General features: G+C 51.1%; 2 protein-coding genes across 5 annotated transcripts; one reads left to right on the top strand and one right to left on the bottom strand.

The window, feature by feature from the left end:
• The first annotated feature begins 398 nt into the window (after window positions 1-398).
• Window positions 399-17621, top strand: GTPBP1 (GTP binding protein 1). 2 transcript variants are annotated; one of them, XM_042838121.1, is made up of 13 exons: window positions 399-590; window positions 4690-4801; window positions 6925-7105; window positions 7986-8334; window positions 8797-8920; window positions 10749-10863; window positions 11305-11449; window positions 11592-11774; window positions 12258-12393; window positions 12968-13146; window positions 13648-13845; window positions 14899-14940; window positions 15360-17621. In XM_042838121.1, the coding sequence occupies exons 1-13, from the start codon at window positions 399-401 to the stop codon at window positions 15450-15452; spliced, it is 2049 nt and encodes a 682-aa protein (XP_042694055.1). In that variant the 3' UTR covers window positions 15453-17621. The 2 variants fall into 2 exon arrangements, with proteins under 2 accessions (XP_042694055.1, XP_042694056.1); XM_042838122.1 differs by lacking the exon at window positions 14899-14940.
• Window positions 17622-18229: 608 nt separating this feature from the next.
• On the bottom strand, window positions 18230-25604 carry SUN2 (Sad1 and UNC84 domain containing 2). Of its 3 annotated transcripts, XM_042838119.1 has the most exons (18): window positions 25552-25604; window positions 25080-25213; window positions 24624-24784; window positions 24376-24510; window positions 23890-23985; window positions 23530-23623; window positions 23381-23451; window positions 23110-23234; window positions 22702-22878; window positions 22545-22622; window positions 22421-22464; window positions 22136-22301; window positions 21802-22023; window positions 21143-21227; window positions 20945-21060; window positions 20622-20789; window positions 20431-20523; window positions 18230-20130 (listed from the first exon to the last, which is right to left on the bottom strand). In XM_042838119.1, exons 2-18 carry the CDS (start codon window positions 25190-25192, stop codon window positions 20017-20019), a joined length of 2058 nt encoding a protein of 685 aa, XP_042694053.1. In that variant the 5' UTR covers window positions 25193-25213; window positions 25552-25604; the 3' UTR covers window positions 18230-20016. The 3 variants fall into 3 exon arrangements, 2 of the variants coding, with proteins under 2 accessions (XP_042694053.1, XP_042694052.1); XM_042838118.1 differs by lacking the exon at window positions 25552-25604 and having other exon boundaries at window positions 22702-22917; window positions 25080-25210; XR_006171874.1 differs by lacking the exon at window positions 18230-20130 and having other exon boundaries at window positions 20433-20523; window positions 20622-20785; window positions 22702-22917.
• Window positions 25605-25874: the final 270 nt, after the last annotated feature.

Below are 25874 nucleotides of genomic sequence, written 5' to 3'. Positions count from 1 at the left end.
CCGAGAGAGTGCCCGCCCGCGTGCCTAACTGCCTTGGTGTTTGGTCCCGCCCTATTGCTCAAGTCTCCCTGTTCCATTGGATTGTAGGGCCGCTTGTCAAGAGGAGCAGCTCTCCTATTGGGCAAGGAGAACTTGACACGTCGAGCGGACTCTGTTGTGTATGTATATATAGAAAACAAGCCGAGCTGGCACTGCTTCTCCCATTGGCTTCGCGCGCTTCGCGAGGGCGTGGCCTTCCGTCACGGCCCCGCCCTCTGTCGCCATGACTACAGGCTAATTACCGTCTTCCCCGCCCTCCCATTGGCTGTCCACCCCGCACACCGCCTTGGCGGGCGGTGGGCGTGGCCTCCGCGCTTCCCGGGGCGGAGGGGTGGGGGCGGAGTGCCGGGGTAGGGAAGATGGCGGCGGCGGAGCGGAGCCGCTCCCCGGCGGGGGGCTCCCCGGTGCCGGCCTGCATGTTCGCCCCGGAGCCCGGCTCTCCGGGCGGGAGACCTCGTTCGGCAGCGGCCGCCCGCTCCCTGCGTTCTTCTTTTGAAGCGGAGGATGGTGAGACACTCAACGGAGAGCCCGAGATCGACCTCACTAGCAAGGTAGGCCCAGTGGCGGGCTCTCCGGCGGCGGGCAGGGGCTGGGCCTGCTGTCGGAGGGTCCAGTCCAGAGGGAACGGGTTGGTAGGGGTGGCAGGAATTGTGGTAGGGCTCCTCGAGATCTGTCCCGTTCGGCCGCTCTCTATAACCCTGCGCTCCGAGGGCCCGGCTCCTCTGTACGGGAGGGAGAGCTGTGGTGTGTGGCTGTAGGAGCCTTTGGCTGCGAGGGAACGGCTGAACTCTGAATGCTCAAGATATCTGAATGCTGAAGATATGCTGTAAGGAAGCGAAGGATGAGCATCGAAAATTCAGCATCTGCCGGGCCACCTGTTTGTGTCTGAAAGAGCTGGGCGAGGTGTGGATGCTGGGTGCCAGCGCCGACCTGTCTGTGTGCTTTGTGTTGAATACAACCGGCGTGGAGGAGCACGCAGGAGGGCTCCGAGGGCTGTCACCAGCCTTGACAGCCGGGAACCGCCCACAACTCTGACCAAGAGGGAGGGAAGCTCTTCTTCTGCTGCTTCTATTAGTGTCGGCAGCCGGCCATCCACTCCCAGGCGCCTGCAGGCAAAGTGGAAGTGACAGGTGAGCATTATTTTGACCTTTATTACGATTGACTTTTCTGTATGGCAGTATGTAGCTGCTGCCCTGTTTTCTCAGAAGGAGCAGTGCTGCAGTGGCACAGGCTGCCCAGGGAGGTGGTGCAGTCACCATCCCTGGTGGTGTTCCAGAGCCATGTGGATGTGGCACTGAGAGACGTGGTCAGTGGGCACTGTGGGGATGGGCTGGCAGTTGAACTGAGTGATCTTGGAAGTCTTTTCCAACCTTAATGATTCTGTGCTTCTACAATCTCTATCTTGGATGAGTGCTAAGGCTGTCAGCTCTGCCCATGCTCTGCTCTCAAAACAGCAGTCCCATATGGTGAGAACACAAGAGCTAACTTGGCCTCTTCCCCAACCCCCCTATTTCTCTGTCTGTCCAGCTGAATTACTTCTCACCACTTTCTGCTTAAAACAGTGATTCCCACTGCAGTTAGTTTGTTAGCTGGCCTTCTGTCCCACTCTGACCCAGCTCCTTGCTGTCTGACACACTTCTCTCCCATTCCCCTCCCCAGCGTGTTTGCTATGAGATCTGCTCTTCTTAGAGGATGACACTGGGGATTCTCTTGATTCTCTTAGCAAGCACATATACTTTATCAGTTGATCAAGCAAACTGTTCCATTCATCAGCACAAATCCATTATCGCATTAATCTTAATAGGTGCTTGTTTTCCCTTCAGTACTAATACACTGCAGTAGTAACTATCTTTTAGGTCAAAAACATATCTCACAAAGCTGTTAGTGAAGCAGAATTTTTTTAAGTTGTTATACGTTTGTTCTATACTGACAACAGAACATTAGTAGCACTCAAAGTATGCCTGTCTACAGGAAATAGGAAGCAAAATATGATATTACAGAAGGTGTTGGTGTGAGATTGAAATGTCACAGGGCTGGGTTGTCTTTCCCCTGACTTCCCACTGGTTCATGGTAGCCTCCCAGCCAAACGTCAGACTGTGTCATACCAGTAGAGCAGCACTGAATGCTGCTTACTATTTGTTTTGCCTTTAACCTTTGTGGTTTGCTCACCTTTTGGGTAGGGAATGTATATTCCCTTAGGACTGCCTGAGAAATATTCACACTATAACCTTAGCTTGATTGCAGCAAAAGCTTTGAATTGCTGTTTGTTTATTATGGCATCTTTCTTGCTGATGAGCAAAGCAGAGTACACAGTCTGGTTGCCCCTTGGAATCAGCTCATCTAGCTGTAGCTGCTGCCAATTTCTGGTCTGTGTTAATCCCAGAGCTGATCAGAGAAAAGGTGGGAAATGTGACCTCTCCTCAGACATTGGGTTGGGACTTTAGAGATGGCATCTCAAATTTGTGAGATATGTTTCTTTCTGCTGTCATGAGAATGGAACAATAAATGGTTTTTGCTTTTTTGCCTTATAGGAGTTCTGAGATTGCTAGACCTGCATGACTTCTGCAAGCTGTTCAGTGTTTGGCAAAGTTGAAAGAACAAAAGTGAAAATGTTTGACTTGATGAAAACCTGAAAAACAAGAGTGTGTAATAAAAGCATAGATGAGATTTCTCAAAGGTGGGAAAAGAAAACAAACATAGAAAGCGCCTCTCTGACACAGAAGGGATCTTCAGAACACCAAGTGAAGTGTTGCAGGGAGCTAGGACAGTGCAGAACTGGCTGGTGACTGCAGGCAGCAGAAGAAGCCACGAGAAATGCTGAACAACACTGAAAGATCTGATCCATGAAAGCTGCCACTTGATCTATCTTTCCTTCTCTTGACATCCCACTAAATCATATCATATGCAAGCTTCATCACTGGGGGAGGCTTTGAAGGACTCCTGCTCTTCAGGGCAATGTTGTAGCCCCTGAACACCTTTCAACATCACCACTGCTGATGGCGAGCAGCGTTCTGATCTGTGCAACCTGAATGTGTGCATATACTGTGCTCTGTGAGCCCACAGCCCTCCTGCCCAGCTCTGTGAAGAAGGGTCGCAGCGAGCTGCTCGGCTGAAATGTGCCTGGTACTTCAGTCAACACACTGTTGAAGCATTCAGACTTGCAGAAGTGGTGCTGAGGCTTGCAGACTTGGTGCTGAGGCTTGAAGAAATGAAAGTTAGCGTGTCTCTATGCTGATGGCCCCTCTGTTTACTGATCTTAATGGATATAGCCACCTATTTAATAGATTTTCCCGAGTTCCTGACCTGTACCAGTTCACTAGCATGAGCAGTGAGCTGGTTTGCCAGGAGCTTCTGAAAGTGCTCACTGTACAAAACAAGCCCTACGTGTCAACGCACAGCCTTTCATTCCTGTCCTGATCAAACCTCTGAGCAGATTCCGATTCTCCTCTTCATACATTCAGTGGTCTCCTCTGAAAAACAAAACAAAGCCCAACCAAACCAGAACACACCTGTAATAAAGGCAAAACTCAGTGTTTTATAGTACAGTAGAGAAAAACATCACTCTAGTACATCAGAGAGCTTTACTATCTGTACTGCTTTGCAGACCATGCCAAGTAGTTCAAAGCCTTAGATAGGGCACGCATCTAGAGCAAGTGCATGAAGGTGGTTGTCTCTCAGCTCTTTGTCCCTTGCAGAAATACTGCTGTTGGGTGCTACTGTTAAGATCTGAGGAAGGCATTGCTTAGGCTGCCTTAAGCCCTCTCATTAACACTTGGTATCTGTGCTTCATTTTTCCAGATGTGCTCATTGCTGTAGTTTTGAAAGCTGCTCAAACATTGGTTATGATCTTTTATGCTCCAGATTTCTAAGAAAGGACTTTATCACCTATGTAGCAGCAGGTGGCAAAAGCCGAATACACATTTTGTTAGCTGTGCCAGCAAGTCGGGCTGTTTGAGGTCAGGCCTGCAGATGTAATGATTGTGAGCTGCTATAAGCCATATGCTTTAGATGCTTTAGACAAATCTAGCCGGGTTTCTTGCTGGTCTGGGTGCACAGTGGCTGTGCTTACGGAGCGTGTATATGAGAGCAGCTGGTGGAAGTGTGGATTTCATGGAGTGCTGTAGGGTGTCATGGCAGTGCCTGTCTACAGAGCTCTTGGTTTTGCTGCCTACTTGTGCCCTGCAGTGGGTCTGTAGAGCTTCCACTTGTGGATGAACAGCAGAAGTACCCACCTATGGTATTTGTTTGGAGGAAATCCCTCGTCCCCTTTGTGCTTTCCTTGCATGGAAACAGGTATTTCACAGAAGTCAAAGTGGGATGTTCACTTGCATGTGGCTTTTAAACATCGGTTGCTTCAAAATGAGATGCTTGGTATTCCTACTTGCTTTGAAGTAAACCTTCCCATGTAAATGAGCTCTGAGCTCAGGCTAATCATCTCATGCAGTGTCACAAGGAAATAGTTGCCAGCAAAGCTGTCCTGAAAAAAAAGACAACCAGCCACATATACACACAAAGCCAGAAAATGGTCGTTGGAAAAAAGCTTTCATCTTTCAATAAAGCACACTGATTGTCTCGTAGTGCAAGTAGATTTTGATTTATTTATTTTTTTTCCTTGACATCTGCACGTTGGGTATTTAATCTCTTTTCCAGCTGGTGATGGTGAGTCCAACCTCAGAGCAGTACGACAGTTTGCTGCGGCAGATGTCGGAGAGGATCGATGAGGGATGCGGGGAGACCATCTATGTCATCGGGCAGGGATCAGGTCAGTGCAGCTCCCTCTGGGTAACAAGAGAAAACATGAAAATGATAACCTCAGTGACTGCTGTTGAAGATGACACTTCACCAGAATAACATGGAACCCTTCCTAAAGTGTAGCAGAAGGCCGTCTTATGTACTTGTATAAAATCATACAGTTTCTTTGGTAATGTGTGCCTCTGCTGCAGAGAGGGAGGTTTGCCTGTTCTGAACATGAGGTCTTTGTGTCACACTCACTCAGCTGTGACTGCACGTGTTTGCCTTTGCAGGTTTTAGCAGTTTAGGGTGGGCTACCTTTTTGTTCTTTTTCATGACTGGAACGTTCCCATCTGATGCTGATAAAACAGTACTGTGCGTGGCCTTGTTTTGAAATGCAAATTTCTGAATGCAAAATGAGTTGTCTGTCTCTGTCATAAGGCTAAAGATGTACTTAAAGTATGCTAAATGTCTACTGAATATCTAGTTTTAGGCAAACGTTCTACTGGTTACTATGCCTGAGGAAGAATATAAAACCATGGTCATCAGTGTTAGGGTTGGCTGTAGTAATGGAGGGAATTGTGCTACCTCAGCATTGTTTGCTTTTCAGGTTTTCTTCGTGTCTTACAAAGCAGCCAACATAGAAAAGAAGCCAGGATTAGATGGGCAGTGGTGATGCAGCCAACTTCAAGGGAATGCTTTTGTGTCCAGACAAGCTTCCCAAATGTATTCTGAGCTCTTGGTCTTCCTGATAACCACAACTGCAGGGAGATCTGGCTAGTCAGGCTAGTAAATCCTTTCTCTTCTAGAACAACTCGTGGGTGTGTTAACAGGTTATTGTTGCAACAATGTCCTTAAAATAAGTGCTTGTTTCTTAAAACAGGAGATAAAACTTCTGACTTCGTTTTAGGCTACTGCGTAGCTGAGGAAAGTCAGGTTCTTTTCTGTAGATTGGGGCTATTGGAAACAACATTCAGTAGAAGAAAAAAAAAGATATCCCTCCACTTTCTCATTCCCTTTGAGTGTCTGTGATTTTTAATATGCTGGGTGTGATGACTGAGAGGCCGGGGAAGGCTGCTTCGTCAGTATTGACAAATATCTGTTCTCCTTCAGCTGTTACTCCCATCCTCTACTCCTTGTTCCCTTCTATGACCCAGAACCCCACCCATGATGCTTCTTGTTTTTCCCACCATCCCCACAACTTCTTAGTTTGCTTATGAAAAACTGCCCAGCAGCTCTGCGTGCTGCAGAGCTTTGCAGTGACTGAAATGCTGATTAGTCCATGCACAGTGCAGTTACTGCTTACCAGCTGATGAGTCAGCCACGCATGTAAATGACTGTGCAGCAGTAGTTTTGGTCATCCAGGTGCTGTGTGTCACTTCACCTTTCTTTGTGTGTGTTTTTGGTTGGTTGATTTTTTTTTTTACCCCACGGAGGAGATTCTGGCCTGAGATCTGTGCAGCTTCTGAGTACCTGGGGTAGGAGAACAGCTGAGAGCTCTGGTGGCCTTTCAAGTGGCTGAGTGGTTGCCACTGTCTTTCTCTGATAGTCAGCACTTTGCTGGGGTGAGCTGTGCAGAAAGAATCAAGAGTGCCTCATTCTTTTTTTTTCCCTGCCTCGTGTACTTGTCAGCATTTCTTCCAAGCGCGAGGATGAAGGCAATGAGATGGGCCAAAACCCTTGTTTTAACTGAAGCATGTGGGGGCCAAAGGAATTGCTGTGGAGGCCAGATTTGCAGGAAAGTGGAGTTGGTGTGTGTTTTTTTCTGAAGTAAGCCGATAGCTTAAATTGCCTCCACAGTCACTGGTTAACCATGATGATATTCCAGTCAGAGCTTTCAGTTCTTCTATGGTTTTTCCTTTATTACAGTGTGAGTGGAGATTCTCTGTCAGACTGCAGGAGATTCTTGTTTGTAGTAATAACAAAGGAAGCTCTCTTTGGTGAAAGATGGTGCATTTCTAGTATATTTTAAGACTTAAAATAGATAGTCCTTTATTCTCTTTGGCAAGGGACATTTGTTCTGTTGATATGGTTGATGTCTCTGGTTCACGTGTGAGTCCTGATCGGTGTGAAAGTGCCAAACAGGGCTCAAACTGCTGCTGGCTGTTGCACAGCGATGCTCACAGACTGTCCTTTGTCTCAACCTCACACCAGATGGGACCGAGTACGGTCTGAGCGAGGCAGACATGGAAGCATCCTATGCCACACTGAAGAGCATGGCCGAGCAGATCGAGGCCGACGTGATCCTCCTGCGGGAGCACCAGGAGGCAGGGGGCAGGGTGCAGGACTACCTGGTTCGGAAACGTGTGGGTGACAACGACTTCCTGGAGGTCAGGTGAGGAGCCGGGTGGAGACAGGTTTAGTCAGCAGCCCTGCTGCATTCTTACCCTGTGAGCACTCTGTGATGCTGAGCCAGCAACGCTGGTTTGAGTCTAGGTGTTGTCGTTGCCCAGCAAAGCTTGACCACTCCTTGCTAATGAAATCTCCTTTTTGTTGTCATCACTGTCTTTTTTTACACACAAACTGTAGAGATTTACCTCTGTATAGTTGGGAGCTGTTGTTTGGGTGATGGTGTGGGGATATTTGTGCTAGAATTCCATCAGGATTTTCTTCCACTCCAAGACTGATGATTCTGATCACCCTTTAGTGGATATCTAATAGCTTGTATAATTTGACTTCAGAATCCACCCAGCCTTGGATGGAATGGATTTCCACCATTTACCAACAATGTTCACCTTTATCAGAAGCAGGAAGGGGATTGCTGTAAGGAAGGGTCTTCTCCTAGGAGGTTTTGTTTTTGTTTGGGCTTTGCCTTTTCCAGGAACAACAGCTTATATTTCTCTTTTCTCCTAGCGTATGGTGCTATTGCAACGTGAAGAATACAAAAATGGTAGAGGGATTCTAGCCCAAGCTGAGATTTAGATTTTTGAACAGCACCTGTGTTTGACTGCAGAGACTAGGAGTTAGAAGAAGAGAGATTCTGAGCATCAGTGACATATTTCAGTAATCTTTTACTTTTCAGTCCCTAGACCTTGTGATGTTCCCTGTTAACTGGGAACAGTGAAAGAACCTCTGCTCTGCTGGTAGAGATCCAACTATTTAAAATTGCTGCTTGCAGGCTAGGGAGAAGAAACTATTTGCAGGAGCAGTGGTGTATGGAGTTTGTTGCTTCAGGTATCAGATTTTAACAGGCTCCTTTTTCCTTTCTCCTTCAGGGTAGCAGTGGTTGGCAATGTGGATGCAGGAAAGAGCACCCTGCTGGGTGTCCTGACACACGGTGAGCTCGACAACGGCCGAGGCTTTGCTCGGCAGAAGCTCTTCCGCCATAAGCATGAGATTGAGTCAGGCCGCACCAGCAGTGTGGGCAATGACATCCTGGGCTTTGATAGCGAGGGCAACGTGGTGAACAAGCCTGACAGCCACGGTGGCAGCTTGGAGTGGACAAAGATCTGCGAGAAATCCACCAAGGTCATTACTTTCATTGACCTGGCTGGTCACGAAAAATACCTGAAAACCACCGTCTTTGGCATGACCGGCCATTTACCTGACTTCTGCATGCTTATGGTAGGTAGCAAGAAAGATATGTGGTACCTGCAGTAAGAGTGCTGTTTGCAGCTTTACAGCCTCAACTTCTTCCCTATTGCGAGGTCCCTGTGGGTTGTGGAGGCAGGCAGCATCTCCCAGGGATGGAGAGGAGCTGCTGCTAGGGGTATATAGGCAGGATTCTGGGACAAGTTCCCCAGGACTCTCAATCACTAAGAGGTCCAAGATGTATGATTCTTGGCAAGTGAAAGCTTTCTAGACTCCAGAGCACCTTGTTAGAGCTGTGGAGATATGATTCCTTAGCCAGTAGCTGCGAGCATTTGAAGTGAGCAGAGTCTCCTCATTTGGTTCCACTGCCACGTCTACAACCTGACCATAGCCTACTGTGAGTCTGATGCAAGACATTCTCTGTAAGCCAGCTTGCAGCAGGAGGAACACTGAAGGAGGAATACTGACATCCCTTGTATCTTGTATCTGCTGTAGGTTGGCAGTAATGCTGGGATTGTGGGAATGACCAAGGAGCACTTGGGCCTGGCACTTGCACTCAATGTTCCTGTCTTTGTTGTGGTGACCAAGATCGACATGTGCCCAGCCAATATCCTCCAAGGTAAGTCTATATGCTCTCTCCAGGTGTGTTCCTTACTTCTGAATCTGCCATTGTTCTCCATTTGGGTTGAGGAATCATTGCCAGAGGAAAGCTGCATTGTCTGGTTTTGACTGCATCTTAAACATCTTCCAGAAATCTAAACTTTTTATTCCCCTCGCTCATTTGCAAGGCAGTTTGCTTGTAGTCACCATTTCAGAGTGACCCTGGTTGGAGGGGCTCAGCTGGGCAACAAAAAAGTGTCTGCTATAGGATTTTGTTTAACTGAGCTCTAAGGAGAAAAGTGTGCAGGTAGGGCAGTGCTTTTTGTTTTCTCTGTGGGTGTTCAAGCCTGGAGAGAAAGTCTGGAAGTTCTCTTGAAATTTGCTGCTTCTTGCCCACAGTTTGGATGTGATCTTAAGCTGTTGTCAGTCTTGTTGTCTGGCAGCTGCTAGGCAAAGAGCCAGCTGCTCATTGCATCCTGCTTACCTGGGCACTTCTCACATATGCTGGCATCACTTCAGCAGCTCCTTCTTTTGTCTGACCAACTAACCAACATGCAGTAAATCACAGTTCAAGGCAGCCATAAATGTGTAGCAGGACTGGAGAAGGCACAGTTGAAGGATGGTAGTGAGCAGCAGGGGCTAGCAACTTCCTTGGGACCCCAGCAGTGGCCCTTTATCCTGCTTGACTTTTTTTTCAGGGTGTGACCAGTTCTCACCTTCAAAACCCCTCGGATGTGTTCTCACATCTTCAAGAATGTGCTGTGGTTAATTGGAGTGATGCTTTTTTTGCTAAGCAGTCCTTTGGATCGGGAAAGTGGGTGCTCCCAGTACTGTCTGTAGTCAGCTTGTTTTTGTAAAAATCCCGAGTGTGTTTCAGGGCAACAGAAGCATGTGATCCAAAAGGAATTTGAATATTTCTATAATAAGTTTGTGAAATAAATGCAAGGCCTGACTAATAGCATAATGACTGGGAAGGAAGGGGAATGTTTGGCTCAGCAAAGAGAGAAGAGCTGCTCTTGGGAGAGGCCTCCCTTGTATCATGTTCTGTTTAAATTAAATAGACACAAGGTTTGGCTCAAATGTATCTGTGAAGAGCAGATGGCATGATTAGATGTTTGTCTTTGTATCCAAAACATTACTCTCCCATAGGCAATCGTTTGTTCACAAAAACCATTTAATTGGATGACAATTGAATGATTTACTCTTTTAAACCCATATCAGCTTTTTGTTTTTTCCCCTGTTGTTTTTTTCCCCTCATGTTTTAAGGCAGAAAACTGATGCTACTGCATTAGGTATTGCCCCTGCCGGATGACAGATATAAGGCTTAGAATATAAGTTAAAAAGGGAAGAATTCAAAGCTGAGAGCTGGGAGATTTGTCCCAAAACTGTTATATGTGGTTCTACGTTGTCGTGGTCTTTACAGATGATCTTTACTTTTTATGCTTCTCTGATCTTCTGTGGTAGGTTGGTTGCCAGCCAAAGTCTTTTGAGGTTTGTTTGGTCAAAATTGATTTCTAATTCACATATTCTCCTGCACAAGAAAGCCTTTCTAGGAAGAGGAAGTATTTTATAACTCCTTACAGCTCCTTAATAGACAGCTATTCACAGCACTGCACTTGTAGCTGCAAATATCTGTCTGTCGCTTTGCAGCAGGCATGAGATAGAAGATGGAATGGCTCCTAAATGCCACCTTGGCTGTAGCAAACTCACAGTAGCACTCACACACTTCTGGCCATTTTCTCCTGTCTATTTGTGCAAGAGTGCCAGCCTCCCTTCGGGAAAGCCAGCAAAAGTGATTTGTGAAGGCGGGAGATGCTGCCCTAACAATATTCATTTCACCCTTTAAGAAACCCTGAAGCTGTTACAGCGACTGCTGAAGTCCCCAGGGTGCAGGAAGATTCCCGTGCTGGTTCAGAGCAAGGATGATGTCATTGTAACAGCCTCCAACTTCAGCTCAGAGAGGTAATGGGAGTAGAAGAGAGTTGTTTCTCTTTCAATCCTATCTGGAGACTGGGTGAGAAGGTTCAGAGAGAGTCCCGTTGTCTAGATGTGTTCAGGTTGTGTTTGCCATGTGGTGTGTTGATTCCCCAAGAATGTGTTCTGAGATTGACCTGCTTGTTGCTCCCCTCTGAGGCAGAAATGAGAGGCTGCTTCTGGGCAGTCTGCAGGGTACTTGACTTCCTTCAGTCTTGGAACCTTCCACTTTTTCCTGAATGTCATTAGGAGGCAGGGGCAGTGTTGTAGGTTTTCAGAGATGGGGTGTTGTACACCTGACTGCTTGTCAGGTTCTCCCTTCCTAGCACTGTGTGTTGAATACAGTCCAAGATTGTGAATGTCTCCCTACATGTGGAATCCCAGGCAGGGAGGCGAACTAACTCAGTTTTCATCAATTTCCCTTTACAGGATGTGTCCAATTTTCCAGATTTCGAATGTCACCGGGGAGAACCTAGACTTGCTGAAGATGTTTCTTAATCTCTTGTCTCCACGGACCAGTTACAGGGAAGAAGAACCAGCAGAATTCCAGATAGATGATACTTATTCTGTCCCGGTAAGGGACCTGGCATTTGGAGCAATTTTCCACTGTTTGTTTTAGGTTGAAGCAGGTATCATCCCTAGGAAGGGATGTTCTACAACTCGTCTGTGAGTGTGGTTGAATAACCCTGGTTACTGGTGTTTGTTTTCTGGCATAGGGTGTAGGAACGGTTGTGTCTGGGACGACGCTGAGAGGCCTAATCAAGCTGAATGACACCTTGCTGCTGGGGCCGGATCCGCTTGGCAACTTCCTGCCTATTGCTGTCAAATCCATCCACCGCAAGAGAATGCCTGTCAAAGAAGTGCGGGGAGGCCAGACTGCCTCCTTTGCTTTGAAAAAGGTGAGATGATCTGCTCAGGACCCCCAGAATAGGAGCTACCCCCGTAATTCCAGAGTGCTCTTGAAGATCAGCTGCTATTGGACTGCAAATCTCAGCTACCTCGTTTTGTGGCACAGTAAAATCCCATAGAAATCTCGTAGATCCCATGTTCCACCTGACAGGTGCTAGACCACAGCAGTGGGACCCAAGACAATGAGGAATGATGCTGGGGATGTGTAACAAAGCAAGAAAATTCTCTGTGCTGCGACTGCATTAGTGTTTCTGAGTGAGATGTCCTCAGAAATTTCTGCTGAGCTTGGTTTTTGCAACCTTTGCATAACACAGTTGCCTACTGCTAAATTGCATTTGCTTTGCCTTTTTGTGTGCACGAGTTAATATCTGTGAAATCCCTCAGGATCCTTCTGGATGCAGTCATGCAGAGAAGAAAATATCTTCTCCAAAGAGTCATGCTGAAGATTTTTTTTTTGGGTCTCTGCTTTTCAGATCAAGCGTTCTTCCATCCGGAAAGGAATGGTAATGGTGTCACCCCGCCTAAATCCACAAGCATCATGGGAGTTTGAAGCAGAGATTCTGGTGCTCCATCACCCCACCACCATCAGCCCACGGTATCAGGCCATGGGTAAGTGTCAGAGAGCAGCCTCAGCTGTGTTTCCCACTGGTAGTAGTTTACTTCAGCTTTAGTCTTTTCAGTCCTGATGGCTCTGTCAACCTGAATAGAAGCCCGAGTTTTTGCTTTTACTGTCCCAGCAATCCATTGGAGGGACAGGAGGGAGGGAAGAGACTGAGAAGAGTAATGGAGAGAAATGTGTAAAAAGGAGATTGTGACTTCAGGTGTTTTTGTAGCCTGCCTGAGCTTTATCTCCATAGTGCAAAGATTCTTAATCTTCCAGTGCAGATAAACTCATTCTGGTCTGGCCCTCTAGCCCAGCTGCTTGGTGTGTAAGGATTCTGTTAAGGGTGATTCATAAAGTCTCCATCCAAAGGCAACTGTTCTGTCTCATGCATGTTTTCTCTTTGAGGACTGAACAAAGGCAGACGTGTGACGCATATAGTCTACGCTACAGAATTGATTTTCACCTATCAAACTCAGCACTGTTAGTTTTAAAGTAGCAAGAGCTGCCTGAGATGTCTTCCTAAAGCTTATTCCTCTAATGACACCATTCGTTGAAAGCTTTTGTGCATTACATTCACAGTTCATTGTGGCAGCATCCGTCAGACAGCCACAATTCTCAGCATGGACAAGGACTGCCTGAGGACAGGGGACAAAGCCACAGTGCACTTTCGTTTCATCAAAACCCCAGAATATTTGCATATAGACCAGCGCCTGGTCTTCCGTGAAGGCCGTACCAAAGCTGTGGGTACCATCACAAAGGTAAAGGCCAAAGAGTCTTGACTTTTTTTTTTTGCCCATTAGCTACTTGTGTCACTGAGAAGCCAGCAGGAGAATCCCATTAGCTCTGGAGAATTGAAGGAAGAATCACAGTCCTGACGTGGGTTGCAGATGCCCAATGTGCTTTGCTGTGTGGTGGGTCTTGGCTGGTACAAATGTGGGGGTGAGGCAGTAGGGGGGGAACCCAAATGCCTCTGGTTCTTAAGACTTACTCTCTTTCTGGGAGCTTCCAGCTGGTCTCTTTGATTCACCTGGTGGAGGTCTGAGCGCTCATCTGAGTGGCACTTTCAGCCCCATAGAGATTCTGGAGGGCAGATGAGGATTTCTTTGAACAGAATGCTGTCTGTATTCTTTTCCCAGTATTTGTTGGTATTAATTCTCCCAATTTTTTTTGTTTGTTTGTTTAAATAATGGTGCTGAACCTTAACACACTGGCCTAGCAATTTTAATGTTGCTTGTGTCCTCTCCCTTTGTGATACACAGTTACTCCAGACCACCAATAACTCCCCGATGAACTCCAAGCCACAGCAGATCAAGATGCAGTCAACAAAGAAGGGAGCTCTTACAAAACGAGAGGATGGTGTTCCTCCAGTTGGGATGGCAACTGGGGGCCCACTGGTGGGGGATGAGCCCCCCTCAACAGCTGCAGCACCACCAACACCTACTGCCCTGCAGCCATCGGTAAGTGAGGGAAGCAGCTTGTCCTTTCTAGCTCTTTGCAGCCTGTTTTTCAGCTGTTGGAGGAAAGATGCTCTAGAAAATAACTGTTATTTTCATTGCACTCACCTCGAGACTTAGTGTGTGGCAGAAGCAAATGGAAATAGAAATAGTCTCACAGCAAAAATCAGAATTATCCGATGACTGGATGACTCTTCAAGGCTGACCTTCCAGCAGTAAGAAGTGCAGGGGCCTGGGATAATTAAAGTTGACCTCAGGCGTAAGGCTGTGTAACTTTGCAGTATCTCACTACTTGACTGCGATCGTGGTAGAAAAGTTCTTCCATATGCCCAGTAGCTGAAGTAGCAAAGCATTTAAAAAAAACACAGAACAGATCTCTACTGCCTGAATGAGAGATGGAGAATCCCCACACTAGAGAAACTGCAACACAAGTAGTGGTATCGAGCACAGTTGACAGAAAGAAGATGGAGATATCTAAAGAAAGGGAACACTCTGGTTCTTTGGTGCTCCTTTCTGGAGCCAGTTGTACTCGGTGATCCTTATGGATCCCTTCCAGCTTGGGATATATTAGATTCTAAGGAAAGGCCTTTCACTTTCTGGACGTATTTGTCCAACTTGCCTTGTTGGTTAGGACTTCTCAGCTTGTTTTTTCCAAAAAGGAGACCCAGCTGTGAAAAGGAACAGAAACTCCATCGTAACAGCGAGCTTTAGGAGTTATTTTATCAGCTTTATTACACAGATCTTCTCCTTTTGCTGTACTTATCTGGTGAGCAGCAAAAGATTCAGAAACTGACTGTCAAAAGTCTTGGTCAGTGTTCTCGCTTTTAATTTTAACTGTGGTAGTTGCTATTGGCCAGCCTGGCTTCTGAAAGAGGGCCCTCTGGCAGAGGTTCTTTCCTGTGTAATGCTTGTGGCTTCTTATTGATCGCTTGTCACCTTGTTGTGGAGTCACTGTGGTTATAGGAAAAGCTCCTCACTTGTTTTATCCCTACCCCTGAGAGTCTTGCTTTTGCTCTTGCTGATTTCTGTCTCTCTCTCCTCGATGCTTCCCATCAGCCTGCACTGGATGAAGAGCCCCACATCCGTGAGGGCAACAAGGTATTTGGCTACTTTGAATGAGAATGGTGGGTTTGGCTGGAGCCTGGGGAGAGTCATGTTAGCAGGAGTGCTGGGAGGGGGGCCCTCCTTCAGTTCCCCACAAAGCCAAGGGAACCCTGAGATTCAGTTGCCCAGATGCTGAGCTCTGTGGCTCCTGCTGACTCCTAGAGGAGCTAAGCACCCAGAATATTGGGAAAGCAGGTCTTCCCCAGCTCAGAGGCCCATACTTCATGATGTGTTTGTCTGTCTCGTCGCTCCTTCCCTCATGGTGCGTCTGCCTTTTTTCCTTCCTGCAGTGGTAAGCAGCCGATCAGTGCAACCGCCATCCCTCTATCTGGATGTGTGTGTTGGACTCCTGCTGTGTTGATGATCTGATGCAGAGGTCACTGCATACTAAGATGTCTCTTCTTGTTTTTCAGTCAAAAGTTGGAGGAGGAGGCCGGCGACGAGGAGGTCAGCGCCATAAAGTGAAGTCTCAAGGAGCCTGCGTGACTCCTGCCAGCGGCTGCTAAATGTCTTACTCCTCCTCCTCCTGAGGAATTCTTCCTCTTTCCTTCATTTCTTATCCAAAAGATCCAGAGCAGCTCAAACCAAAACCCATCCCAGCTGACTGGCTGCAGAAGAAACTTCCTTCCTCCTCAAAGGAGAAGACGGAGAGGAACGTTAACTTATAAGCTAATGAAGGTGATAAGACACAGAACAGAGTAACTGACACCTTCCTCCTCCCCCTGTCGACACATTTTTGTACATCATGGGCTTAGTTTTTATTCTTATTAGTTTTTATTATATTTTGTGTGCATGAAGATAAGAGGAGAGACTGGACAGAGCCAAGAAGAGCCAGTTAGCTGCCTCCCTCCTCTCTCACCCCGTTCTGCCTACAGGACTTGCTGCTCTCTCACACATGCTATCTCAAATCCTGGGGCTGTCAAACACCTGAAATTTCGGACTTGCAGTGGCTAAAATTCGTTGTTTAGGGTGATTCTTTATAGCACTGCTTCTGCACTGCTATGGCCACATGCCAGATATGTTTCTGAGTTCTACCCCATCGTAACTGATTTGTAAGTGGCTTTAATTTCACGTCCCGTAGTGACGGAGATTTGAATGAGATGATGGTAAGAAAAAATGTGTTAGTTGGAGGTCTAAGAGGGAAGGAAATTGAAAAACAGTTACATTGATCTTAAGTTGAGGAATTCCGTACTAAATATCCTTCTCAAATGCATTAGTAGCAGTTAAGATTTTTATTTTTTTTTTAGAGGCAGAGTTAAAGGGGCAGTGGTTTGCCCATCCTCTCCCCCTTCCCTGCTTTTCCTACTGCCTGTTCAGTGCATTTTGGAGCCAATCCTACTTGCCTCTCTTGGCTGTGGCAGCTCAATGAACAGTATTAACAGTATTGTGCAGGAGCACTCAGTCCGTCCCTTGAGCCAGAGAAGAGCCTTCTCACCTTGACGGACAGAGACCCCACGGGGGTGGAACAGACACCAGGTAAAGATGACCTTCCCTTGATTTTGGTTGCTCCAGGATTTCCTAAGCGTTTTCTAGAACTCACTGGCCCACTGGCTGTGGTAGAGATTATATGATTTGTCTTCTCCCCTCTTGGCCAAAGAGGGACCAAACTTACAGGAGTGCTTTCAGGTTTGGAAGTACATGATAATTTTTCTGTCTTTAATTTAATTAATTCAGTTGTAAATGGTAAATTCTAGTTTCAGGAAGGCCCTGCAAGCATGCTCTGTGAATTACCAATATCATGTCTTCTAACCCCAGGCTGTGTGAGCGATCAGTTCCCCGTTTGTTCTCATCTCTCCTCTCACTCAGCCTCTTGGTGGCTGCCTGCAGGACAGGAGTTACCCCCTGTGGGTGGGAGTGCAGGGCCGTCTGGAGGGAGGAGATGGACACCAGCAGATGGCTGCTCTCCCCAGCAGGTGTGGTCACCTTCAGTTTCTTTGAGGTCCTTCTTCCCCAGTGGAAGACTTCTCACAGAGGGAGACTTTCAGGTTGTAGTCCCTCTGCAGAGGGCTGTTTCTGCTTCTTGCTAGAAGTGTAGAGCTCCTTCCATTCACTGCTTGGTTTCAGGTAGGCTGGAAAGCCAAGGTTGGAGGTAGGCTCAAGTGCCATCCGAGCGAGAGCAAGCATTAGGGCTTGAGAGGGAAAAGCTCGCCTCCTTACGTGGATATCAGCGCTCCAAAAGCATGAAGCAGCGCGGGAAGGTGAGGAACACCACGGAGGGGAGGTACTTTGCCTTAGAGACTGTAGCGGCCTGAGCACGGGTGGCAGCGGGGAGGTCAGCCCGTCCTTTCCCAGCTATGTGCCTAAACACCAGCGCTCTCCTGGAGAGGGGGGGAAACCATAGGCGGCTACGACACCAATAGCACCCGCATTGTGAGGGTGTGAAGTGTGGCTAAGCAGGGCACGAGGGCCTGCTGCCTTTGTCCTGGCCCTGTAGCAGCATCCAATGCATCAGATTTCACTGCCCTCCGCTTCTGAGGGGAGCGGGAGGCCGCGGCGGCGTTCTCTTTCTCCATTCCTTGTGCTCCAAATGAAGGAGACTGCCGAGACTGGAAGAGGGTTTACTTCAGTTGGGGTGAAGGAGGCGGTGCGATCTCTTTTGTGACCAGCATTCAAAGATCACTCGGGCTGGCGTGATCTATAAAAATAAATTTTAAAGAAGTTTGTTCCGAGTTAAAGGCTGTCTCGTGGCTTTTTGTCCTCCTGGAAAAGCAGCGCTTGCAGCTTCAACACCGCCAGCCACAAGAATGTTCACCTGGCACTGCTCTCCTTTGCTGGCTGCAAGAGGAGGCCGTGCTTGCAGCAGGGAGCAAAGTCCAGAGGATTGCTGTAGCTGAGCCCCTGCAGAATTTGCTTTGTGTAAGAGTTGGTGCTTCTCATTGGTGGTGGAATGCCAAGCTTAGCAATTCTGCCGTAATTGGTGAGCATAGGCTCCAGCCAGCTTTAGGGTGCGGGGATGTTGTCCTTGTGCCAGAGCCTTCTCCCAGATACAAAGCAGCCTCACAGGGAACTGCAAGGGAGAGCCAACGCTGGGGCAGCCTCGGGTCATGGGCACAGCACAGAGCTGTGGCATTGCTAGAAGGCAGCAAGCACGGCTGGAAGCTTCAGCTTAAGCATCCCAAGGAGTCCAGGTCTGTAAGAGGAGCTGTTGGGCAAACCTGCATGCCTGGATGTAGTATGGCAGCTGGAAAATAAGAATTGGGTATGAGACTACACAGCAGCTACAGCTGTGCTCTCACCTTGCTGCATCTTGTTCCCACCTGCCAACACACCAACCAACCACCTCTCAGCAGTTTTGATATAATTTATTTGTCTTGGTCTTCTTTGCATAGGCATAAATTACAATCTGTTGATTAAAAAATACAATGAACAAAACAGTGCAGCATTTGCAGCAGGCTACAGCATGAAGTACATCTCCTGCCTGTAACAGTCCATTGGCGCAGGGGGGGTCTGTAACATTCTGATGGGGCAAACTGAGAGCGAGGGGGGAGAAAAGTGGAGTAAAGAGCAGATCTCCAGCCCTGCCGTTATGGCATTTCCTCCAGCAGATGGACAGCCCTAATACAGAGGAGAGCTGCATCTCCACTCTGTTTCTCATTCATATAAACACAGGACAGGTCTGAGTGCTCACCAGCGTCACCACTCGCAGGCAGCTGCAGCCAAGCTTAAAATAACTCATGCTGCGGATGCCAAAAGTTGAAGCTCCACGCTCAATATAGGAGCAAATCTATTTCCCTCCCCAGTGCCCTGGCTGAGGGGCTGTTTTCCCCCAGCAGCAGAGCCTCCTGACCCCACGCGGCCATTTTATGTGATTGGAGATGGGGACAGCATAGTCCCAATCCCCTGGGGCTGACAGCCCTGTGCCCTTCTCTCTGCCCCTTGCCTCTCCCAAAGCAGGGATCAGTGCTCAGCACCTGGGAGGATGATGCCAGCATCCTACAGGGCACAAACACCACACGCAGGCCCTGCAGCTTATATTATTATTTGCAAACTAAACGCAAGACAAATGTGGTTGTTAGAAACACTACCCCAGAGCATAAGCTGAGCTGTAAACTGAGGCTGGGGGGCCCTGTGGGGTTCAGTGAGCCACCTCCACCCCACAAACCGGATGGCCCACCCCACAAACCAGATGGGAGAAATGGTACCCAAGGACAACAGCTCCCAGCAGCAGCTGCCTCTATACATGTGTGCCAGTGGGAAAGTGAGCTCGGAGGATGTCCTGCTGGCACCCAGTGTGGGGCCCCGTCCCCCAGCCCAGCTGTGCTCCTATTATTGCAACTTATCCTACAGTGTGTGCATCCTTGTGCCAAGCAAAGCTCTAGCCCCACTGCCAAGCGAAGCCGCTCGCTCCAGTGGTATCATGTCACAGCCCCAACTCCACGTAAGTAGAAATTGCATGGAAAAAGTTTTTTCCATTGTTAATACAAAAAAAATAAATCCTCGACACCCTAATAGGAAAACAGTCCCACCCCTTAAAAAAAAACCAGCAGAGCAAATCCAAAAGGGGAAGCAGGCGAGGTTTGAACGTAGCATCCTCAAGCTTAGCAAGCAGGATAGGCAGTCCCAGGCAAGGGGAACCCGAGCATCACTGGGACCCAACACAGTTGCTGGTCCAAGTACATGGACCTCAGCCCAGGACTGGCTTTGAAGCCCACACCTGCCACATTTCTCCCCTCCTGCTGCCCCCAAACCTTTACTTTTACAATACTCAATTAACACTGTCTCATGTCCCCTCTGCCTGCCCAGCATTGAAGGGTTTGAGGTCCTTAAGATCTTGAGAAACACAGAGGGGAGCACCATGCTGCACGGTGCCCCAGCGCATCACGGAGTTCCCTCCTTCCCAGCTGTGGGAAGGTTATATGTGCCACCAGAAAGGGGACGGCGCAGCCCCAATAGAAAAATTGAGCTTCAGAAGTCAGAAGTGTCCGAAACGCACTGAGAGCCACCCGCGTGGGATGTCCTCGCCTCACCCCCCTGCAGGCAAAAAGTCCTTTCCTCCGCAAGCAGCAGCGCAGGCGAAGGGCAGTGCAACCTCCTGCATCCCAGGACGGCCCTGTCTGGCAGCAGGGGGGGTCAGAGCGCCGGCTCCCCGTGCACGCGGAAGCGGTAGATGCAGGTGTACTCGGGGTGGCCCCAGTTGCTCAGCACACGCAGCTCCACCAGCTGGAAGGCGCCCACGTCGTCACCCTTGGGGACAGGAGAGATGTGTCACAGAACCACGGGATGGTTGGGTTGGAAGGGATCTCCGGGTCCAGCAGGGTGCCCAGGGTCAAGCCCAGGTGGGTGCTGGAGATCTCCACGGAGAAGATATGCGGGAATGGGCAGGCAAGACAGCCTCCCAGTGAGAGGCTTAAGGTGGACATCAGCCCCTGCCCCACTTCACTGAAAGCTCTGAGCACAGAGGGACCCCATGACCTCCCCACATCCAACACCGTCACCCAACTTCCTTCCCATGGCGAGTGCTCCACCACCACCGCTGTGCCTCACCTTGAAGTAGAATGTTTGGATGGGGTCACCATCCTGGTTGTAGGTGAAGCGCCCCAGCAGAAGGCCCTCCTCCTCTCGCTCCTCTTTCAGGCCCTACAGGGAACAGAAAAGAGACAGGAACGTTCAGGATGGGGAATGAGGGCCACAAAGGTGCAACCCACTCTCCAGCCTCCCACTACAACTCTACTCACATAGACAGTGAAGTCCTTAGGAGCACTGGGGATAGTTCCCTGGGGTGACAGCGCTTTGGGAACGTGCTCCAGTGTCACGGCTGTGGGGCGGATGAGGCTGGAGAGGCGGATGACAGCAAAGCCCTGGGAGCCACGGAAGGCCCAGCAGTTCCCGGGGTTGACGTCTGGCTACGTGCACAGAAGAGGAATGCCATCTCTTAGGTATCAGAATCAACATCATCACCATCAGCACTGTTTTTTCTCCCATCAATGCCAGCCCAGCCACTGTGCCCAGTGTGAGCTTTGCATCACCCCGGGGCTCTCAACCCACTCTCAGTGCCCACCTGCAGGATGACGCGTGGGGATTGTGAGTGGTACCACAGAGGGATCCCGAACAGGCTCAGCAGTGCTGTCTTTGTCTCATAGGTTTCAGAGCAGCGGGTGTTGATGACGCTGGCCCCTGGCACAGGGAGAGGAGCGCAGTGGTAAAGCAGAGTGCCAGCGCTCCCTGGCTGCCTCCAGCTCACCCCCCTGCCACCTACCTGCTGACTCCAGGGCGTAGTCGACCATCCCTACGCGGTCCTCACTGTAGCGCTTCAGTGCTTGGTCCACGATGAGGTGCACTTGCTGTGGGGGGGTAAAGAAGGGCCTGGTCAGAGCCATGGAGTCCAGTCCCTGCCTCCAGCCCATGGTGTCAGGGACCTTCTCACGGGACAGGCAGTGATGAATCACTGCAGCAAAAAGGAGCAGGCGTGCGCTTGGCTGCAAAGCCTCATTAGAGGCTGCTAAAAATACCCGGGACAAGAAGTGCTGTGCAAGGAAGGGGCAGAGCCTGGGCTGACTGGGCTCACCCTTCCCAGCGCTGATGGATGAGGAGGGGGACAAGGACCAGGCCCAAGGCCATACAGAGCCCCCAGAGCTGATCCTAAAGCTGTGTCCCAATGTCACCACGTGCACAGAGCCTGCACAGGGTGAAGGGAACACTAGTCCTGTGTGATCCCTCCCTCCCTCCACAGGGAGCTGCCAACAAACATTTCCAAAGCAAACAGGCTCATTTTTTCCTCTGCTGTCATCCTGCTGCAACATTTTGCCCCAAATGACTCAGCAGTGCTGCTAGGGACAGAGCAAACAAGGTGGCCCTGGTTGTTTGCAAGCTCCATGGAATCCCCACCCATGTTCCCAGTGCTCGGCCATCACTCACCTCTTCTGTCACCCCCCCGGTTCCCCCCTGCCGCAGGGCCACACCAATGCTGTCCCGTGCTGCCAGCCCACGCTCCTCCCGCATTTGGGCAAGGATCCGGAGCTCCAGGGCGCGCAGCTCTGCCTGTAAGTCCTCCCGCTGGAGCAGCAGCCCAGCTGTGCCGTCGTCCTGCCGGGACTGTGCCAAGAAGTGGCTGATCCATGCTGGCATCTGTGCTTCCACCTGGAAGTGTGGCACAGGGCTCAGCTGTGGGGCAGAGACCCTCACCTCTGCCTCAAATAGAGCACTGGGTGGGGGGTGAGGGTCTCTAAAAGGGGGGACGTCCTGGACTTACATCAGCCCGTGTTGCTTTGATCTGCTCCAGCACAGCCTCCAGGTGCTTGCTCACAGCCTCCTGGTCTGAGCGCAGCCCTGCCAGCTCCCTCCTCAGTGCTGACACCTCCTGCTGCAGCTCACCTGTTGCCCGCTGCCAGCGGCCCTGCAGCTCCTCCTGCACAGACCTGTGCCACCAGCACAATGAGAGAAATGCCACCAAGCACCACCAAATGCCCCAAAATGCCAGGCTGAGATCTACCCCACCCTAAACAGTGGGGTTTCCCCCCACACTGAGCAACAATACCTCTGCCACTCTGCATTCAGCTCCTGCAGACGGGCCTCCATCTCCTGCCAGCACAAAGGCACAAGAGTCCACATGAATGCTGCCCACCAGCCCCAAGGACCCCCACAGGGTGCACATCACTCACCTGCGAGGCCTGCGCCATCTTCCCCAGACGTTTATCCACATCAGCCTGCAGCTGCGTCCGCAGGGCGTCCAGCTCACCCTGCGGGACAAGGATGAGATGGAGACATCACAACCCATCCCATCACATCCCCATGCCTGCACCACCCTGCTCCCCTCACCTGGAGGTGTTCGGTCATGTCACTGCGCAGCCGCTCCTCCATGCCGGCCTGGCGGCGGTCTAACAGCCCCTCCAACAGGCCCAGCACGTCTCCCGTCGGTGGGGGTTCACCCCCGGCCACCCCCAGCTCCCAGCGTGACACCGCAGCCTCCAGTGCCTCAAAACGCTTCTCCAGAGCCTGGAAACGGGCCAGGAGCTGCTGCTCTCCTCGCAGCCCCTGTGATGGGAAGGAGAATGCCATGCAGCCCCCGGGCGCCTTGCGGGTCTACATGAGTGGCTGTGCCCCGTTACTGCTTCCCCTCCCTCCATCTTTGGGACGTACCAAACTTTAGGGGCTGCACCCATGGGCACAGAGCTTCCTTGGGTGACCGGCCCCAGCCATTCCGCCCCAAAGGCAACCAGCTTGTACCTGGTCCAGTGCAGTCATGTCCCGTGCCCCGGGCACATCTGAGGAGGAGAAGCGTCCCGCTCCCCACCATGAGAAGATGGGGAGGCTGCGAGCTGACAGGCCATACGGGTACAGGTACCACGCTCCTGGGCATGCAGGGGACGAGATGGTTCAACAGTCAAATGGTGATGGGGGACAGGAGCCACAAGCACTGAGCTCACTGCCATCCCAGCACGGGGACAATGGCTCTCCAGCCTCATATCACGGTGGGATGAAGGGACAGTGGGCTTACCATAAGCAACTGCAGCAAGGAGCAAGAGGAGCAGCAGCAACCACAGGGACTTCTTCAGCCGTGGGTAGCGCCTGCAGAGTGGGGAAGAAAGAGGCTACGGGCTGTGTCCTGCAGTGGTGGGATACTTCTGGGGCTGGGATCCCACTCACCTGGACAGGGGAACACGCTGTAGCTGGGGAGCCCTTCCAGTGACATGGTGCCAGGCGGTGGCTACACAGGACAGGAGCCATCCTACAAATCGGGCTGGGGGAGGACAAGCAGGATCAGAGGAACCCCAGGACATCCCCTCTGCCTCCAGGGCTGCTCTCTGGAGGAAGACAATCCATGCATGCAGCATCCCCTTCTCTCCCTGCCTCAGATTTGCAAGATGTGGAAGAAACCAACTGCTACATGGTCAACAGCAAGTTGGCATGAGAGTAAAGCAGCCCTGTAGGACAACAAACCTCCACACAGGCACGGGACAAGTGTGCAGAGGAGAAAAACCCCTTCCCCCTCAGGCCCTCACTCACCTGGTGCAGTGAACACCCGCCACAGGAAGGAGCCAACCCTGGAGGCGGCCGTCCTCAGCCCTGACCCCGAGCTGCTGTGGGCAGAGTAGAGCTGTCCTGGAGGGAGATAGGGACAAGAGGTAACAGTTTTGAGTTGCGCCTTGGGAGGTTCAGGTTGGATATAAGGAAAAAATTATTCTCAGAAAAAGTGGTGCTGCAGCTGCACAGGCTGCCCAGGGAGGTGGTGCAGTCACCATCCCTACAGGCGTTCCAGAACCGTGTGGATGTGGCACTGAGGGACGTGGGATGGTGGGGATGGGCTGATGGTTGACTAGATAATCCTAGAAGTTTCCCCCTTATGGGGACCCCATTAAGGTCCCCAACCTTAATGATTCTGGGATTCTACATGAGGAGAGGCAACAAGAGTTGGAATGGAACCCACATCCCTGGGTTTGATATAAGGGCTGGGACTCTGTGATCCCCAGCATCCCACCACCGCATTCCTACCTGCATAGTCGTCTTCTGAGGAGTACCCTGAGGAGGAGGCGTAGGTGTCATAAGTTCGGCTCTCCAGCAGCCCGTTGACTTTGCTGGACTCCGTGTCCCCTGTATCCCTTCTCCTCCTGGTGGAGAGCTCCCTGCCTGCTTACCCACCCCAAAAAATCCCATAGAAACAGCTCAGAAAACAGCCACTCTGAAACAACTGGGATGCCCCAAGGGTTGAGGTGACAGACATCACAGGAGGACAGGCTCACCCCAGTAAGTGCTGCCATCCAGAGCATCATCCAGCACGGCCAGACCCCGGCTGCCCCCCAGGTAGGACTCGCTCACCAAGGACTCGCTGTAATAGGAGGTCTGAGTGCTGGGGCCGGGCGACAGCCGCTTGGTGCCGCTTGATTTCCTCCTCGCCGCCGTCCTGCCGGGATGAGAACCAGCCGATCGGCGTCACATAGCGGAGGCAAGGCTACGATGCCGGCACCGGGAGCGCTGCAGGGCTGGGAGGATGCTCGGCACGGCGCAACCGCCGCTTTGCGAAAGCCCGAAAGGTGGGGAGCCCCCGGCCCCGCTTCCGCTTACACCGCTGCGGTTTTCCGGCACGGCGCTCGCAGCGCTTCCCTCCCTCCCGCCATCGGGCCCAAAGCTGCTGGGTGCCAAAAGCCTGAACCAGCCCCCTTCCCCCCCCCTCCCACGTCTCTACGGTACCCCCCAACCTGGCGGTGCTCTCCTTGAAGGGCAGCTGCGGGCCGCCCAGCAGGGAGCTGGTGCCGTCCTCATCCTCTGGATAGAGGCGCGAGGTGACGAGGCGCTGGCTGCGGCGCGACATGGCGGGGGGACAGTGGCTCACCTGGGGGGCACACGGGGGGGAACAGTGTTATGGGGGGGGAGAGGGGAGCAGCCACGCTCGGGGACACCCCTAAGTACCCCCGTGCCGAGGGACGCACGAAGCCAACCCGAGCGCACCCAGGAGCACCTGCTCACGGGGCAGTGACAGCTGCGCTGTCCCTTTATGCCCCCCCCACGCTGGTCCAGGCAGCCCCACGACCGAGACACGAGCGGACTCCTCCCACCCCACCCAGTACCCCCCGTGCCCCAAGACCTCTTCACTCCCAGAGCCCCCCAGACCCCACCCCACCAAACCCAGGACCCCTCCCCATCCCTCCCCATCCCTCCCCCAGCACTCACCTCACGGCCGAGGACAGCCTCGCAGCCGCCCGCTCCCCGCGCCGCTCCTCTCCCTTTTGTTTTGCAAGACGCGGCCCCCCCGCTCCTCCTCCTCCCCCTTGTCTCCCCCCTCCCCCTCCCGGCTCCCGCCCAGCCCCAATGCTCCGCCCCGGCAGCTCCGGGAGGGGGGGCTGGGGGGTCCCGCGAGGCGCAGCGCTGCGCTCGGAGCGTCCCCGTGTGAGGCGCGCATAGCGCGCCTTTGTCTGCTATTTCTTTTCTCCCCCCCTCTCTCCCCCTTTTTCTCCAAGTTCTTGGGTTTTTTGTCCCTTGTTTCTTTGTTGTTT

This window comes from Centrocercus urophasianus, unplaced genomic scaffold (genome assembly GCF_019232065.1).
Source record: "Centrocercus urophasianus isolate 14NV4802_14NV808 unplaced genomic scaffold, USGS_Curo_1.0 seq_73, whole genome shotgun sequence".
Classification (NCBI taxonomy): Eukaryota; Metazoa; Chordata; class Aves; order Galliformes; family Phasianidae; genus Centrocercus; species Centrocercus urophasianus.
The sequence above is the reverse complement of the archived record's forward strand: the minus strand, read 5'-3'. Positions and strand labels throughout refer to the sequence as shown.

What these genes read in the sequence shown, in the direction of transcription:
- GTPBP1 (XM_042838121.1), top strand. Translation starts at nt 399, where the DNA reads ATGGCGGCGGCGGAGCGGAGCCGCTCCCCGGCGGGGGGCTCCCCGGTG. An exon ending in AGATCGACCTCACTAGCAAG is followed by an intron (nt 591 to 4,689) that starts GTAGGCCCAGTG and finishes TCTCTTTTCCAG; the next exon opens with CTGGTGATGGTGAGTCCAAC. An exon ending in CCTCCTTTGCTTTGAAAAAG is followed by an intron (nt 11,775 to 12,257) that starts GTGAGATGATCT and finishes TCTGCTTTTCAG; the next exon opens with ATCAAGCGTTCTTCCATCCG.
- SUN2 (XM_042838118.1), bottom strand. Translation starts at nt 25,192, where the DNA reads ATGTCGCGCCGCAGCCAGCGCCTCGTCACCTCGCGCCTCTATCCAGAG. An exon ending in CAGCGTGTTCCCCTGTCCAG is followed by an intron (nt 23,452 to 23,529) that starts GTGAGTGGGATC and finishes CCCACTCTGCAG; the next exon opens with GCGCTACCCACGGCTGAAGA. An exon ending in CTACGCCCTGGAGTCAGCAG is followed by an intron (nt 21,061 to 21,142) that starts GTAGGTGGCAGG and finishes TCCCTGTGCCAG; the next exon opens with GGGCCAGCGTCATCAACACC.